At 42.8% G+C, this 13,803-nt stretch overlaps 1 protein-coding gene across 1 annotated transcript; it reads left to right on the plus strand.

Annotated features, from left to right (window-relative positions):
- Nucleotides 1-247: 247 nt before the first annotated feature.
- On the plus strand, nt 248-550 carry LOC142876899 (late cornified envelope protein 2A-like). Its single transcript, XM_076011159.1, has one exon. It carries the CDS (start codon nt 248-250, stop codon nt 548-550), a length of 303 nt encoding a protein of 100 aa, XP_075867274.1.
- Nucleotides 551-13,803: the final 13,253 nt, after the last annotated feature.

The raw sequence follows: 13,803 nt of genomic DNA on the forward strand, positions 1-13,803 counted from the left end.
AGATGGAATAAGAAGCTTCTTATTTTATCTGATTTTTCAACATGTTTTTATTCATCAGGAAAGATTTAAGTTATTTTATTTCAATTAGTGATATTTGTGTGTGTGTGTGTGTGCGTGTGTACACACACACTAAATAGTATTCACCATTACCATATGATTTAATTTTAAAATCAAATTGCAATCCTTGGCTTTATGCAGCTAAAATGTTTGATTATTGCAACTTTCAGGTTGAAAAAGTCCTACAAAGATGTCCTGCCAGCAAAACCAGCAGCAGTGCCAGCCCCCTCCCAAGTGCCCCCCAAAATGCACACCCAAGTGCCCTCCAAAGTGCCCGCCCCAGTGCCCAGCTCCATGTCCCCCTCCCGTCTCTTCCTGCTGTGGCCCCAGCTCTGGGGGTGGCAGCTGCTGCAGCTCTGGAGGTGGCGGCTGCTGCCTGAGCCACCACAGGCCCCGTCTCTTCCACCGGCGCCGGCACCAGAGCCCCGACTGCTGTGAGTGTGAGCCTTCGGGCGGCTCTGGCAGCTGCCATGGCTCTGGGGGCTGCTGCTGACCTGACCTGGAACATCACAGAAAAACCCTCATGGAGAAACTGCAGGCCAGGACCCGCCCCAGGCGATGCTTCCCCTCTTCACAGGAACACGTCCTCCTGGGAAGTGTCCTGTCTGTTCTGATGACCCAAGTGTCCATCCTGGACCCCGATCTTCCCTTCCTGCCTGACCTCACACAGCAATAAAGCTCTGTGGTTTACTCATGAAGTTTCCCTGCCTTTGTCAATTCTTTTATTCCTTTCAAATCCCTGAGAGCCCAGTGCCTTGGTAGCACACCTTTAGGATGCTTTGCTAAGACTGGACCTGAGAAAGAGCAAGCTAGAGCAGTTTTCAGGGGCAGTTATGTAAGAGCAATCTCACAGGGGAGCTTCCCCATGGGATCACCTTGTGCACTTGAGGCCTGGGAGATGTGGTCCTCCCAGGCCACGCAGTGACCAAAACCACTGAGCACTTTTGGCCAGGTACAGCCCAGTCAGTTTAACATACCACGCTGCATGTAAATTGTTTTCATTTTCTCTGCATGCCATGATGACAAAGTTTGAAAAGTCTTTTGCATTTCAAGTAAAAAGTTATATTTAACAGAATTCCTTTGATTTGATTTCAAATGTTTGGCATGAGAATTGGAGCCCTTGGGGCAAGCTTAAATGACAACTCACTGCCACTCAACTACCCTCCAGGGAGGAGGAATCTGCCTAGTTCTTGCTTTCATTCACCCTCCAGCCTCTCTTCTAAATAATTGTTAAATAAGCATTTAGACAGTATACACATGGCTGCACAAGTATGGACCTGCTCAGTCCCTCTGACTCAGCCTACGCTAAGGGGCACACTGGGTGTGGAACTGAGGTCTGGGCCAAGCCCCACTTTCATCGCTGCAGCTGGCTCACTGCCAAAGCCCAGGCCTGGAGGGTGAGAAGAACTGTCAGAAATGCCACTGTCATGTAGCTGTCAAATAAGCTGCACGGTAGCTCGGGCTGGGGCCGGCCCTCCTTAGATCCTGGTCTTCTCAGCTCATCACTCATAGAACATCAGGGCAGAGAAGCAGTTTGCCTGGGTGGTCGCGTATGCCTGTGCCTGGAGGAGGAAGTGTGAAGGGGGAGAGACCACCACTAGGGAACTAAGAAATTCCAGGCTAAGTGGTGTCTGTGGGGAGGTTATAGGTTCAGTTTAGAGCAAACCATGATGGGATTGTGCTGTCCAAGGCAGGCATCCTCTCCGTTCTGGATGAGGGTGATGCCTACTGATCAACATCTCTACCTGTGTTCCATTTTAACTGCTTACTCCTTGAATTTATCAGGAGTCTCCAAAGAAACAGAAAGAACAGGAGGTATATATCTAGATATAGATACAGATACATATATAGATATAGAGTTTTGGATTTATTATAAGAAATTAGAAACTAGCTCATGTGATTATGAAGGCTGAGAATTCCCAAGGGCTGTAGTTGGCAAGTGGGAGACCTGGAAGAGCTGATGGTGTGGGTCCAAGCTTAGGCAGGAGAAGACCAATGTCCCAGCTCAGAGCAGTGAGGCAGAAGTGTCAGGGTGGAGAGCAAGTATACGTGGGTTTTGAGAAAAATTTCTCCAGGCAAAGTTTAGGATAGAAAGAAAGACAAGTTTATTTTACTTTTCCTAAATGGAAAAAGGGCAGACACAGTGAAAGCGAGGGAGATGGGGCAGGCAGGGAGAATCATGTACCCAGGCTTTTTACTTAGAAGGTGTAAAGGGGGTGAAGAAGATTTATGACTGTGGCCAAATTAACAGGGTACTGTGAACACTGCATCCTACTCCTGTTCTTAGCAGCAGGCTGATAATAGAGGCTGATAACAGAAGGTAACAGATGTGGCAGGCAGGTTTATCACTGATGACTGTCATCTTGTCATTGGTTCTACTCCTAAGAAACTGAGGCTTCTAGCTGGCACCTCCTGTTGTCTGTTCAGAAAGCAAATTTAAAAAGGCAGTTTCTGGTGCATGTAAAAACTAAGGTTTATATTTCCTTTCTATTAGGCTCTTTTCAGACGTTGTAAAAATGGAACCCTATAGGGTGCTTATCAGCTAGAGACAGAGCAGAGAGAGAGAATTCATAGGATTGATCTTTAGCTGTTATTTCACTAGAAATACCAACAGTCCTCTCATTTTCCTCCTTTATTTGGTTAAAATTAAATTTCTATTTTAATAAAGTCAGAAGCTAGGAAATTGGGTGGAGGTCTCTCTCTTCTGTAACTGCTTTCCACTGAGAAGGGTCATTGAGAAATTTTTTTATGGAGATAGTTCATTAGAATCAGTAAGAGGGAGGGATTTAAAATGAACAGTTTTGAAAGCTAGATTAAAGGCAGGATGGGGGTTTTACGGGAGAGAAATAGTTAGCGTAAAGTTTTCCGGCAGTGAAAGAAACAGACAGAGGGAGAGAGAGAGTAGAGCCAAACAACATGGCTTCACTGAGCACTCCCGAGTGAGGTTCGTGGGTCCCAAGAGAGGGAGACCCTAGAAGTTGTGTCCGTTTGGAGGGGGTTAAGGTTTTTATACTGTTTGGGGGGTGGGCTAGGAACTTTTGGCAGGGAGAGCTGGGGTTTTTCCACTGTGACCTTCGGGGGTTATTGAGAAATAGGAGGGGCTGACAGTATTTGCAGAATCCAGGAACTGAAAACTTTCTTATCTGGGTGGATATCCAGGTGTTGTTGTTTTCAGCGGGGCCTGGCAGTTGTCCTTGGTGGGTCTGGTCTCATGAGCCTTTTCTTTTTGATCTAGAGAGGGGAAGGGGACCCGCCATGAGCCTTATAGTTAGGGCCTGAATTCAGTTTTGTATGAACATTCTAAGATAGCAGAGAATGTAGGGTCTGAAAATGAGAGTTAAAAGCAGAGCCACTAGGGGTGTTAGCCAAGAACCCTAACTCTACACATGACAAGAGGGGTTCACAGTTTTGGGAAGGTAGAGGGCTTCTTGACTGTAGGCAAATGGAGATGTCATGGAGCACCCATAGTGGGGTAGTATGGAAAGTAAGGTTATTATTAGGGTTCCCAGCATGGGCAAAAGACTGACCGGTCTGGTGTGGAAGCTGGGCTGTGGTGGCATTCACAGAGTGACACAAGAAGTATGAAGAGGAGGGAAAGGGTGATAAGAAGCCATGTATGCCACAGCATGTTATCAGAGCCTGGTTTCTGTGATGGGCTGGACTTTCAGGGAGTTCACTATGGGAGGAAGCAGGTTCCTCTGGAGGACCCAGGGCAGAATTTCCAGAGTCTTAGCTATAGTGGGAGCAGTGAGAATCATTAGAAAGAAACCCCTTTTTTTCTAAGGTTGAAGGGGCCAGTTTGTCCTGGGAAATCCTTGAGTAAAATCTAGTCCGTAGGCTGTAAGTATTGTGGCCCCTTTAAGAAGTTGTTGAGTGAAGTTTACTGTTGGTGGGCAGGTGCCAGTTGGGGGTGGAGAAACACAACAGGGGAACCAAATGCTTACTAATTCTATCCCTGGAACTCAGCCCTTACAGCAGTCAATAAGGTTGGGCAGGCAGGGTTTAACAGTTTTAAATCCTGCAGATATCTGATAAACTTTGTTATTTATTTAATACAGTTTAACATAGTGGTAAGCCCAATAAGTTTTTCCTAGGCTTCTAGTGTCTCTTCTAATAAAAGCTAGTTTGAGGTGAAGGGGAAAAAAATCTAGAATTTTGCTCTTGGAAAGCCTGTCCAACATTATAGGTCTAAAAAATTTGTTTAAATAGATTCACAGGTCACTATAAATCAATGGCTTTCATTTAACCACGAGTGACAGTTCCTAGTAGACTTTAAAGGCAATGTAGGAAGTGAGATGGGTATAAACCCCAACTTCTAAAGTTTAGTTTTTTTAGTTAGTCAAAACCAAAGATAACACAGGAAGTATTTTGACAAAGCATAAAATTCTTGTCTTTCTCAGGCCAGCCACCAAAGAGGCAAAGAAAAACTTTCTGTAGTATAACTATTATCGGTAGCCATCTCAGATGTAGTTACTTTCATTGACATATTAATTATGATATCTTAAAATATTTAAAATTTAATAACAACTTTAAGACTAGTTTCATTTACCAAAGGTTATCAAATTCACATGAACTAAAAGGCAGTTGAGTTCTTTCTTATGTTTTTGATAAAATATTTGATTTAAGTGCTTACTTTTCCCTTGATACAATTAATAAGAATTCTTTTACATATTTTGGTAGTGAAACAGCACGTGCACATGACATATATGGACATGAAAACATATAGACATATAGAAGTAGACATTTTTAGGTGGAACAAGGTAGAAAGGAAAGGAACAAGGAAAGGAAAAAGTGGTGTGTAAAGTTTCAGTTAAGCTCTTTCTAGATGTCAGAGAAAGGAAACTGTACGATCTTTCCCCCTTGCAGTAATTGGGAACAAAGGACTGATCTCCCAGTGAGCAGAGAAGCTGCGAAATGCATAGGGGGTTTTGTGTTTTACCTTCCACTCTGACAGACATGGAGATAGGAGAGGGATACACAGTCCTGAAAATCCAGGAAGACTAGAGGAAGTGGCTCTGGTGTTTGTAAACATCAATTTGCTTACCTGGGCCAGAGAGGGTTACCCTAGGCTCAGCCATTTCGAGGTAGTGAAGTGGAGCCAGGTAAAGCAGCTGAGGCAGTCCCTGCAGATCTGAAGTGTGGTGGGAGCCACTCCGGAACCAGAGCATGGGTGCGCTCCCCTGTCCCCAGGAGAGGGCAGTCTCGCGTTCAGTGCCCTTCTTTTTGCAGTGTGGCAGGTGCAGAGGGTGGATCTCCTGGGGCATTTCTTATTCCAGTGACCCAATTGGCAAGAGCTAAAACAAGGTGAAGTTCCGGGAGAAGGTCATGGTCCTCATGTCTTCTTGCCTGCAGCTCTATGGTATCTCTGTCTCTCCCATTGCAGCAGCCACCATTTGAAAGGCTTCGTTCTGTTCTAGGACCCTTTGTTCCTTTCACTCTTTTCCGTTCTCCTCTTTTCATCTCAGCTATTAAAGACCTTGATGGCCAGGTCTAAACGTTCCCCTTGTGGAATCTGAGCCCCTTCTCGACCTTTCAAAGCTTATTCTGAGTATTGGGGGATGACTGGGAGGTGAAGTGCATTGCTAAGATAGCTTTTCCCTCTCTGGGATCAGGACCTTAATTAGTAAAGAGGCAAAAAGACAGTGGTGAAAAGAAAAAGGGCTAGATTTTCATCCTGGTTCTGAGTAATCTCTTTAACTTTATCATAATTAAGAGGCTTAGCAGTGGCCCCTTTCATCCCCTCTATGAGATAGGAATGCAAATGGTCTCACCTTCCTCTGTGAGGAGACCCTTGTTGGTAATCAATCCTACTTTGGGTCCTGTTCTGGGACTGCCATGGAGCCAACAGCATAAGCTTCAGGCTGCCTTCAAGTCAGATCATCTGCGTGCTCCCTAGTCTTAGACCAAATATGAGCCCTCTCCTCCACAGTAGTATAAGAGGAGAAAATTACATGGATATCTCTGCAGGACAGGTCATGGGAAAGAGTGAGGTTTTGAAATACCGGAGACCCCCACCACTCACGGAAGACCCACATCAGCATAATACTAACCTGTTACCTGGCCCATCAACTAGTCTATTGCCTGGCATCAGCATAACACTAAATCTATTGGCTGGCGCATCAACACAATATTAACCTATTATCTATCTGACACATCAACTAACCTACACCTGATACCCCCCCACCCCTTGGACCACCCCAATTTAATAAAAGTGGGAAAAATTGGGTAGACAGTGCTCAGAATTTGGTGGCAAGATCCCTCTGAGCCTGCCAGTGAATAAACTTTGGTTCTCTGACTCTCCGTGTGCCGCTTGGTTTTTCCTTGGGACCACCTGCTGTAACACTTGCTGTAACAATCAGACACCAGGCGTTCCCGCCTCTGAGCCATACCGATGACATGAAACATAAGGAGCTGGCCAGAAGGTGGGCATCCCTCAGTCCTGGTTCAGACCGAGACTAGAGAGGAGCTTCCCCAAAGCCAGGCATCCCTGGGTGAGTGCAGTCCTGGAGAGGTGGCTAGGAACGCGCCCCCGCCCCCCCACCACCTCTCCCAGATTGGCAGACCAGCACTGGAGTTTTCACCACAGAGCTGGCAAGTCTCTTTCAAGTGTAAGACTATTTCCAAAGCCCCAGAGACTTACCGAGTTCCAAATGAGCACCAGGAATGAAGTCCTGGGAGTTGCACAGCAGAGGAGGGAGCAGTTTTAAGACAGAGGCAGAAGAATGAGGTCTTTGTATGGAGGCAGAGAAGTAACTCAGTTTCCCCATATGGGTCACCATATGTGACAACTAAAATAAAATCTTAAGGCTCCCCCACACCAGCTGACTGAATGAATCCCCTCTTGGCCAAGGGGATACCCCCAAAACTAAATTGCCTTCCAGGAGGAGGGAGGTCGAACATGCCTCATCATGCCCCTCTCCCTTCTTGGAGACATCTTTTGTAACCCATTAACAGGCCTAAGACTATGCGAGACAAACCTGCAGGTCCTCAATTTACACAGCAAATATATGTCTGGTGGTTTGTCTCTGATGAACAGACCTCCTTATCTTAAAACATTTCAAGCCTTTAGACGAAGCTTCATGTCTTTAACCAATTGCAAGCCAAAGAATCTTTAAACCCTCCTATAACCTGTAAGCTACCACTTCGAGATGGCCCACCTTCTTGGGCCAAACCAATGTATGCCTTCCATGTGTTGATTTATGACTTCACCTATAACCCCTGTCTCCCTGAAATGTATAAAACCAAACTGTAACCCAGCCACAGTGAGTCCACTTACTCAAGGCTTCTTGGGCATGGCTCTGGGTCATGGTCCTCAAATTTGGCTCAGAATAAATCTCTTTAAAATTACTTTACAGAGTTTGGCTTCTTTTCCGTTGATGGAATCACATTTTTATAGGATTTTTTCTCTTTGTTTGATGTTATACTCAAGAGATTAAACCCTACTATTACATGTATCTGAACTTCATTCATTTTCATTTTTGTATATAATATTACATTTTATAATTATCCCAAAACTCATTTAGCTATTCTATTATTGATGGGAATTTAGTTCATTCCTAGTTTTTGACTAATAATTCTAATTCTACTATGAAAATTTTTATGTATGTCTTTTGGGACATATTTGGAAACTTTTTTCCCTGGGAGTGTGATTACTGGGTAGATGTGTTTTCTTTTTTTTAAAAGCCAGTCAAATTTAGTAGTGGGGGGTTGAATACCAACTTTATTTAATGTTAATAAGTTCTGATAACCCACTACCATGGGTCCAGCCTATTTTCAACTATCTAGATAACAACAAACTGTTTTCCAAAGTGATTGCACCAATATTTATCCCAACCAGCAGTATGAAAGAATTCTTATTGCTCTGTGTCTTCACTACTAGTGCTACTGCCAGACTGTTTTAATTTTGCTAATTTTGTGGGTGTCAGTATATCCTATTCTCTTTTTAAATTGCATTTTTTTAGATTATTTATGATGTTGAGAAGTTTTCATTGCCCATTTGAAACTCTTCTGTTGTTACATTTATTTCCAAGCCCTTTGTTCATGGTTCAATTATGTTGTCTCTCCTTTGTAATAGTAGGTAGGCATTTTTTCCCCTGTATTATGGGCATCAGACTTTTGTTAGTTATATGTAATGCAAATACCTTTTGACACTCAATGGTTATTTTATTTACTTAATGCCTTTAAATTTCCTTTTGAAGAGCATAAATTCTTAATTTCTACTAATTCCAATGTATTTTATCTGTCTTTTTCTTTATGAGTAGGGCTTTTTAGGTATTAGGGTAATTAGTCCTTCCTTCTCAGAGGTCCTGAAGATATTCTTCTATGTAATCATACAAAAGTTTGATTGTTTCCCTTTCACATTTTGTTTTTAACATACCTAGAATTGATTTTGAGGATTATAGATTTTTTTCCTCTATAGACATCCAGTGGTCCCAGAACCATGCACTTACATGTTTTACTTTGGCCACTAATCTGCAATGTCACCTCTGCTGCATGTCAGAGGTGCAAATGTGAGTGGGTCTGTCTCTAGGCATTCCAGTCTGCTCAATTTGTCTATTTCTCTAGCTCTGTACAAATGGCATGCTGTTATGATTATTATAGCTATGCAGTAAACCTTGATATCTGGTTGGTTTAATACTGCCATCTTGTTCTCCTAAAGAGCAACTTGACCATCTCTGGCCCTTTGTACTTTCATAGATGTTTTTCAATAGCTTGTCAAATTGCTTAAAAATATAAAATTCATAAGGAAATTCAAGGTACCCAGAATACTCAGAATTGAGAGTTCAGAAATAAATTTTTACATTTATAGACATGTGATTTTTAATAAGGGTTCCAAGATTATTATGTGAAAGAAATAATAGTCCTTTCAACAAGTGGTGCTAGGGAAACTGGACATCCACATGAAAAGGAAAAAAAAAATCAAGACCTTTTCTTTATGCCATACAGAAAAAAATAAACTCATTTTATCATAGGCTGAAATATAAGAGCAAAAACTATAAAACTCTTAGAAGAAAACACAGAAGTAAAACCTTGAATCAGGCTGTAAATTCCTAAGTATGACACCAAACATAAAAAAGAAAAAGTATACAAATTGGATTTTACCAAAATTTAATTCTTGTGTGCCTCAAAGGATATTATCAAAGAAGTGAAAAAATACACGGAATTGAAGAAAGTGTCTGTAAATCATAAATAAGATAAAGAACTTCAAACAGAATGGATAAAGGACTCTTACAACTCAGTAATAAAAAAGAGATAGCTCTCAATTTAAATATGGACAAAGGATCTGGATAGATATTTCTCCAAGAAGATATATAAATGGATAATGGCACATGAAAACATGCTTGATACCATTAGTCATCAAGGTGACGCAATTCAAGACCACATTGAGATTCCACTTCACATCCACCAGGATGACTATACAGGCATACCTCACAGACACTGTAGGGCCAATTCCAGACCACCACAATAAAGTGAATATTGCAATAAGGGATTCAGACAAAATTTTTGGTTTCCCAGTGCATATAAACATTGTGCTTACACTACATTGTTGTCTTTGTTGAGTGTGCAACAGCATGCTGTCTAAAAAAGCAATGTACGTAACTTACTTAAAAAAATATAACGCTAAAAAATGTTAATGAGCCTTCAGTGAGTCCTAATCTTTTCCCTAGTGGAGGGTCTTGCCTCAGTGTTGATGGATGCTGATTGATCAGAATGGTGATTGCTGAAAGTCAGGGTGGCTGTGGCAATTTCTTAAATTAAGACAATAGTGAAGTTTGCTGCATTGATTGACTCTTCCTTTTACAAAAAGTTTCTCTGTAGCATGTGATGCTATTTGATAGCATTTTACCCACACTAGAACTTCTTTCAAAATGGGAGTCAATCCTTTCAAACCCTGATGCTCCATTATCAACTAATTATATATGATATTGTAACTCCTTTGTTGTCATTTTAACAATGTTCATGGCATGTTCACCAGGAGTAGATTCTATTTCAAGAAACTACTTTTGTTGCTCATCTATAAGAAACAACTTCTCATTCATTCAAATTTTATCATAAGATTGCATCAATTCAGTCACATCTTTAGGCTCTACTTCTAATTCTAGTTCTCTTGCTATTTCCATGACGTCTACAGTTATTTCTTCTACTGAAGTCTTGAACTCCTCAAAGTCTTCCATGAGAGATGGAAAAAACTTTTTCCAAATTCTTGTTAATGTTGTTATTTTGACCTCTTCCCATGAATCATGGATATTCTTGGTGGCATCTAAAATGGTGAATGCTTTCCAGATGGTTTCCAATCTACTTTGTACAGATCCATCAGCACAATTACTCTCTGTGTCAGCTATTGCCTTATGAAATGTATTACTTTAATGATAAGACTTGAAAGTCAAAACTACTCTTTGATCCAGGGCCTTCGGAATGGATGTAGTGTTAGCAGGCATGAAAAGGCTCTTGGGTGACTGACTAGGTGCATTGTCAACGAGCAGTAATATTTCAAAAGAAATCTTTTGTTCTGAAGAGTAGATTTCAACAGTGGGCTTAAAATATTCAGTAAACCATTCTAAAAACAGATGTGCTGTAATCCAGGCTGTGTTGTTTCATTTATAGAGCACAGGCAGAGTGCATTTAGTATAATTCTTTTTTTTTTAATTTCTTTTTTTTTATTTTTACTTTTTTGAGACAGAGTCTCACTTTGTTGCCCAGGCTAGAGTGAGTGCCATGGCATCAGCCTAGCTCACAGCAACCTCAAACTCCTGGTCTCAAGCAATCCTGCTGCCTCAGCCTCTCGAGTGGCTGGAACTACAGGCATGCGCCACCATGCCTGGCTAATTTTTTCTATATATATTAGTTGTATAGTAGAGACGGGGTCTCACTCTTGCTCAGGCTGGTTTCAAACTCCTGACCTCGAGCAATCTGCCCGCCTCGGCCTCCCAGAGTGCTAGGATTACAGGCGTGAGCCACTGTGCCAGGCCTCATTTAGTATAATTCTTAAGGGCTCCAGGATTGGCTTCAATTTAATGTCACCAAGCTGCATTAGCCCTCAACAAGAGAAGTCAACCTGTCCTTCAAAACTTTGAAGCTAGGCATTGACTTCTCTCTAGTTATGAAAGTTCTAGATGGCATCTTCTTCCAATATAAGGCTGTTTCATCTACATTGAAAGCTGTTTAGTTTAGCTGCCTACAACAATTATCTTAGCTAGACCATCTGAGTAACTTGCTGCAGCTTCTACAACAGCACAAGCTGCTTCACCTTGCACTTTCATGTCATAGAGATGAGTTCTTTCCTTAAACATCATCAGTCAACCTCTGCTATCTTCAAACTTGTCTTCTGCAGCTTACTCACTTTTCTCAGCCTTCATAAAATTGAAGAGTTAGGGCTTTTCTCTGAATTAGGCTTTGGCTTAAGGGACTGTTGTGGCTGGTTTGCTCTTCTGTCCAGACCACTAAAACTTTCTCTGTATCAGCAACAAGGCTGTTTCACTGTCTTGTCACTTGTGTTTCCTGGAGTATCCTCAGGAGTGGAGCCTCAGGGCACAGCTATGGGCTGGAGGCAGGGCAAGAGCTGCTTGGCTGGAGCTGTGGGGCAAAAGAGTAGCACAGGAACTCTGGAGGTGGAGCCCTGCAGGGCAGGCAGCACTGTGGGGGTCACGTGGGAGGGGCCGCAGTGCCTGGCCACCCAACAGCTGAGGCTCCCTCCCTGCCTTGGTCCCCCTGTAGTAGTGGCAGCTCCCACAAGGCTTCTCCGGTGGCGTTTGTGTCCTCTGTAGCAAACGTGCTACTCAAATCCCCTATTGCGGGGGAGGAGTGCATGGCTCTCAGTCACAGGGCCTGGCAGAGGAGAACAACTGCGCAGTCTGCTCCTTCCTTGCCCAGCTGGGGCAATATGGAGGTGGCTGCAGCAAAGCTGAGCCCCGTGTAGACCTGGCGCCCTCTACCTGAGAGCTCAGAATGGCATCAGTTGTAGTAACCAAGAACAGACGCCAGGGGTCCCTGTTGCACCCGTTCTCCAGTGCAGTGCTGCTGCGCAGTCTCCAAGCAGCTCCCTCATCAGACCAGAGGTCTGTGGTCGCACTGGGGTGAGTCCCTTCACAGCTCTGGCTTGCAGGAGGAGCATGGAGTCCCAGGGCTGTCTCCTGTCCTTGCCTAAGTGTGGATGCCTCCTGCAGGTCCCTCTGGATCTTGCAGAATGAATCCTCCCATCACCTTCTCCTTCACTCTGAGTGTCCCCCATCACTTCTCTGGTGATTTGCAGTGCGCTTTCCAGGAAGGCCCATCTGCAGGTGGGCATCCACCTGGGACTTTGAATCCTCTCCCTGAGATTGGTGCAGGTACACTGCCCCTAGTCAGCCACCTTCCTTCGCATTTTTTTTTTTTAAATAAAGTTGCCTCATGCTAATTTTCTAAAAGCCCCTCTCCTGTGTTGTTGTTGTTTTTGTTGTTTATTTATTTAGTTTGCTCGTTACGTTGGCTTTAGGTGAGTTGGCCATAAAACATATTTTTATTTCAGGTGAGTTGCAAGTTGAAAAATTATCCTGCTTTCAGCCACATTAATGTCTTCTGTGATTAGTTTCAGGATTAGATTGACATTTTTCTACTAATTGAAATGTAAAACTTTTCTTGTCATCATTGCATTAAAAAATCCACCAGAAAATAGTTCCAGGAATATGAAATGGGAAAGGAAGCCCAGGGCCCACATGGGTAAGAAAACTCATGATCAGAAGAGTGAGAGGCAAGAGCCGAGCTCAGGCAGTGCTGGGAGAGCCAGGGAAGGAGAGCCTTGCATGTGGCATCTGGGAAGCAGTGACCAGGGTGAAGTATGGGGGGGAGAGACCAAAGGTGAGGCCTGGGAAGGACTGTGAGACCGGCATAGGCAGAGCAAAGGGGCTTTGGAAGACCAATGTGCAGGGGGAGGCAGTGCATTCCAGGTAAAGGCAGGGCCAATGAAAAGCATGGTAAGGGCAAGTTTTTATGTAGAGAATTGGGATTTAGAGGCAGAGAGATTTCTGTCTCCCCCTGCCCAACTATCCATGGGAAAATTGTCTTCCATTCATTCACTAGGAAACCAGTTCCTAGTGCCCAAAAGGTTGGGGACTGCCACTCTAATGTCTGATTTAATGCAATTCCAATACCTATAAAAATGCCATCAGCTTTTATTTTTTCCCCAAGAGCTAGGCAAACTGATTATAAAGTTCATTTTGAAGAACAAAAGGGAATAAATAGATAAGACAACCTGGGGGAAAAACAACAATGGCGGGACTGTCAGCCTTCCCAGATATTAACACACATCATAAAGCTTGTGAAATTAACATAGGAGCTGTCGACGCATGAATAGACAGATCAAAGGAAAAAAAGAAAATCCATGCAATTAGCCCAAATCCATATGAAATTCGGGATTCAATAAAGCAGCATCTGAAATCAGTGGGGGGAATGTGGATGTTTTAACAAGTGGTGTTGAAATAATTGCTTAGCTATGTGGGAAAAGATAAAATCTGAATCTATTCCTATGTCATAGATCAAGAAAAATTCCAAATATATCAGAGATGTAAATATAAAAATTAAACCATACAAAGTTTGAATGGCTTAAAAAATATTAGACCATACAAATACTAGGAAAAAATATAGGTTAATTTTTAGAAACAGGGAGTAGAGGTGTGAAAGGAGTGGCCTTGCAAAAATAACAGGAAAATAACTAATGACACAATTTCCCCAGTAATGGTTAACGATCAATCCTATGAGTTCTCTCACTAA

The sequence above is a fragment of the Microcebus murinus genome, chromosome 2 (assembly GCF_040939455.1).
Source record: "Microcebus murinus isolate Inina chromosome 2, M.murinus_Inina_mat1.0, whole genome shotgun sequence".
Classification (NCBI taxonomy): domain Eukaryota; kingdom Metazoa; phylum Chordata; class Mammalia; order Primates; family Cheirogaleidae; genus Microcebus; species Microcebus murinus.

What these genes read in the sequence shown, in the direction of transcription:
- LOC142876899 (XM_076011159.1), top strand. Translation starts at nt 248, where the DNA reads ATGTCCTGCCAGCAAAACCAGCAGCAGTGCCAGCCCCCTCCCAAGTGC.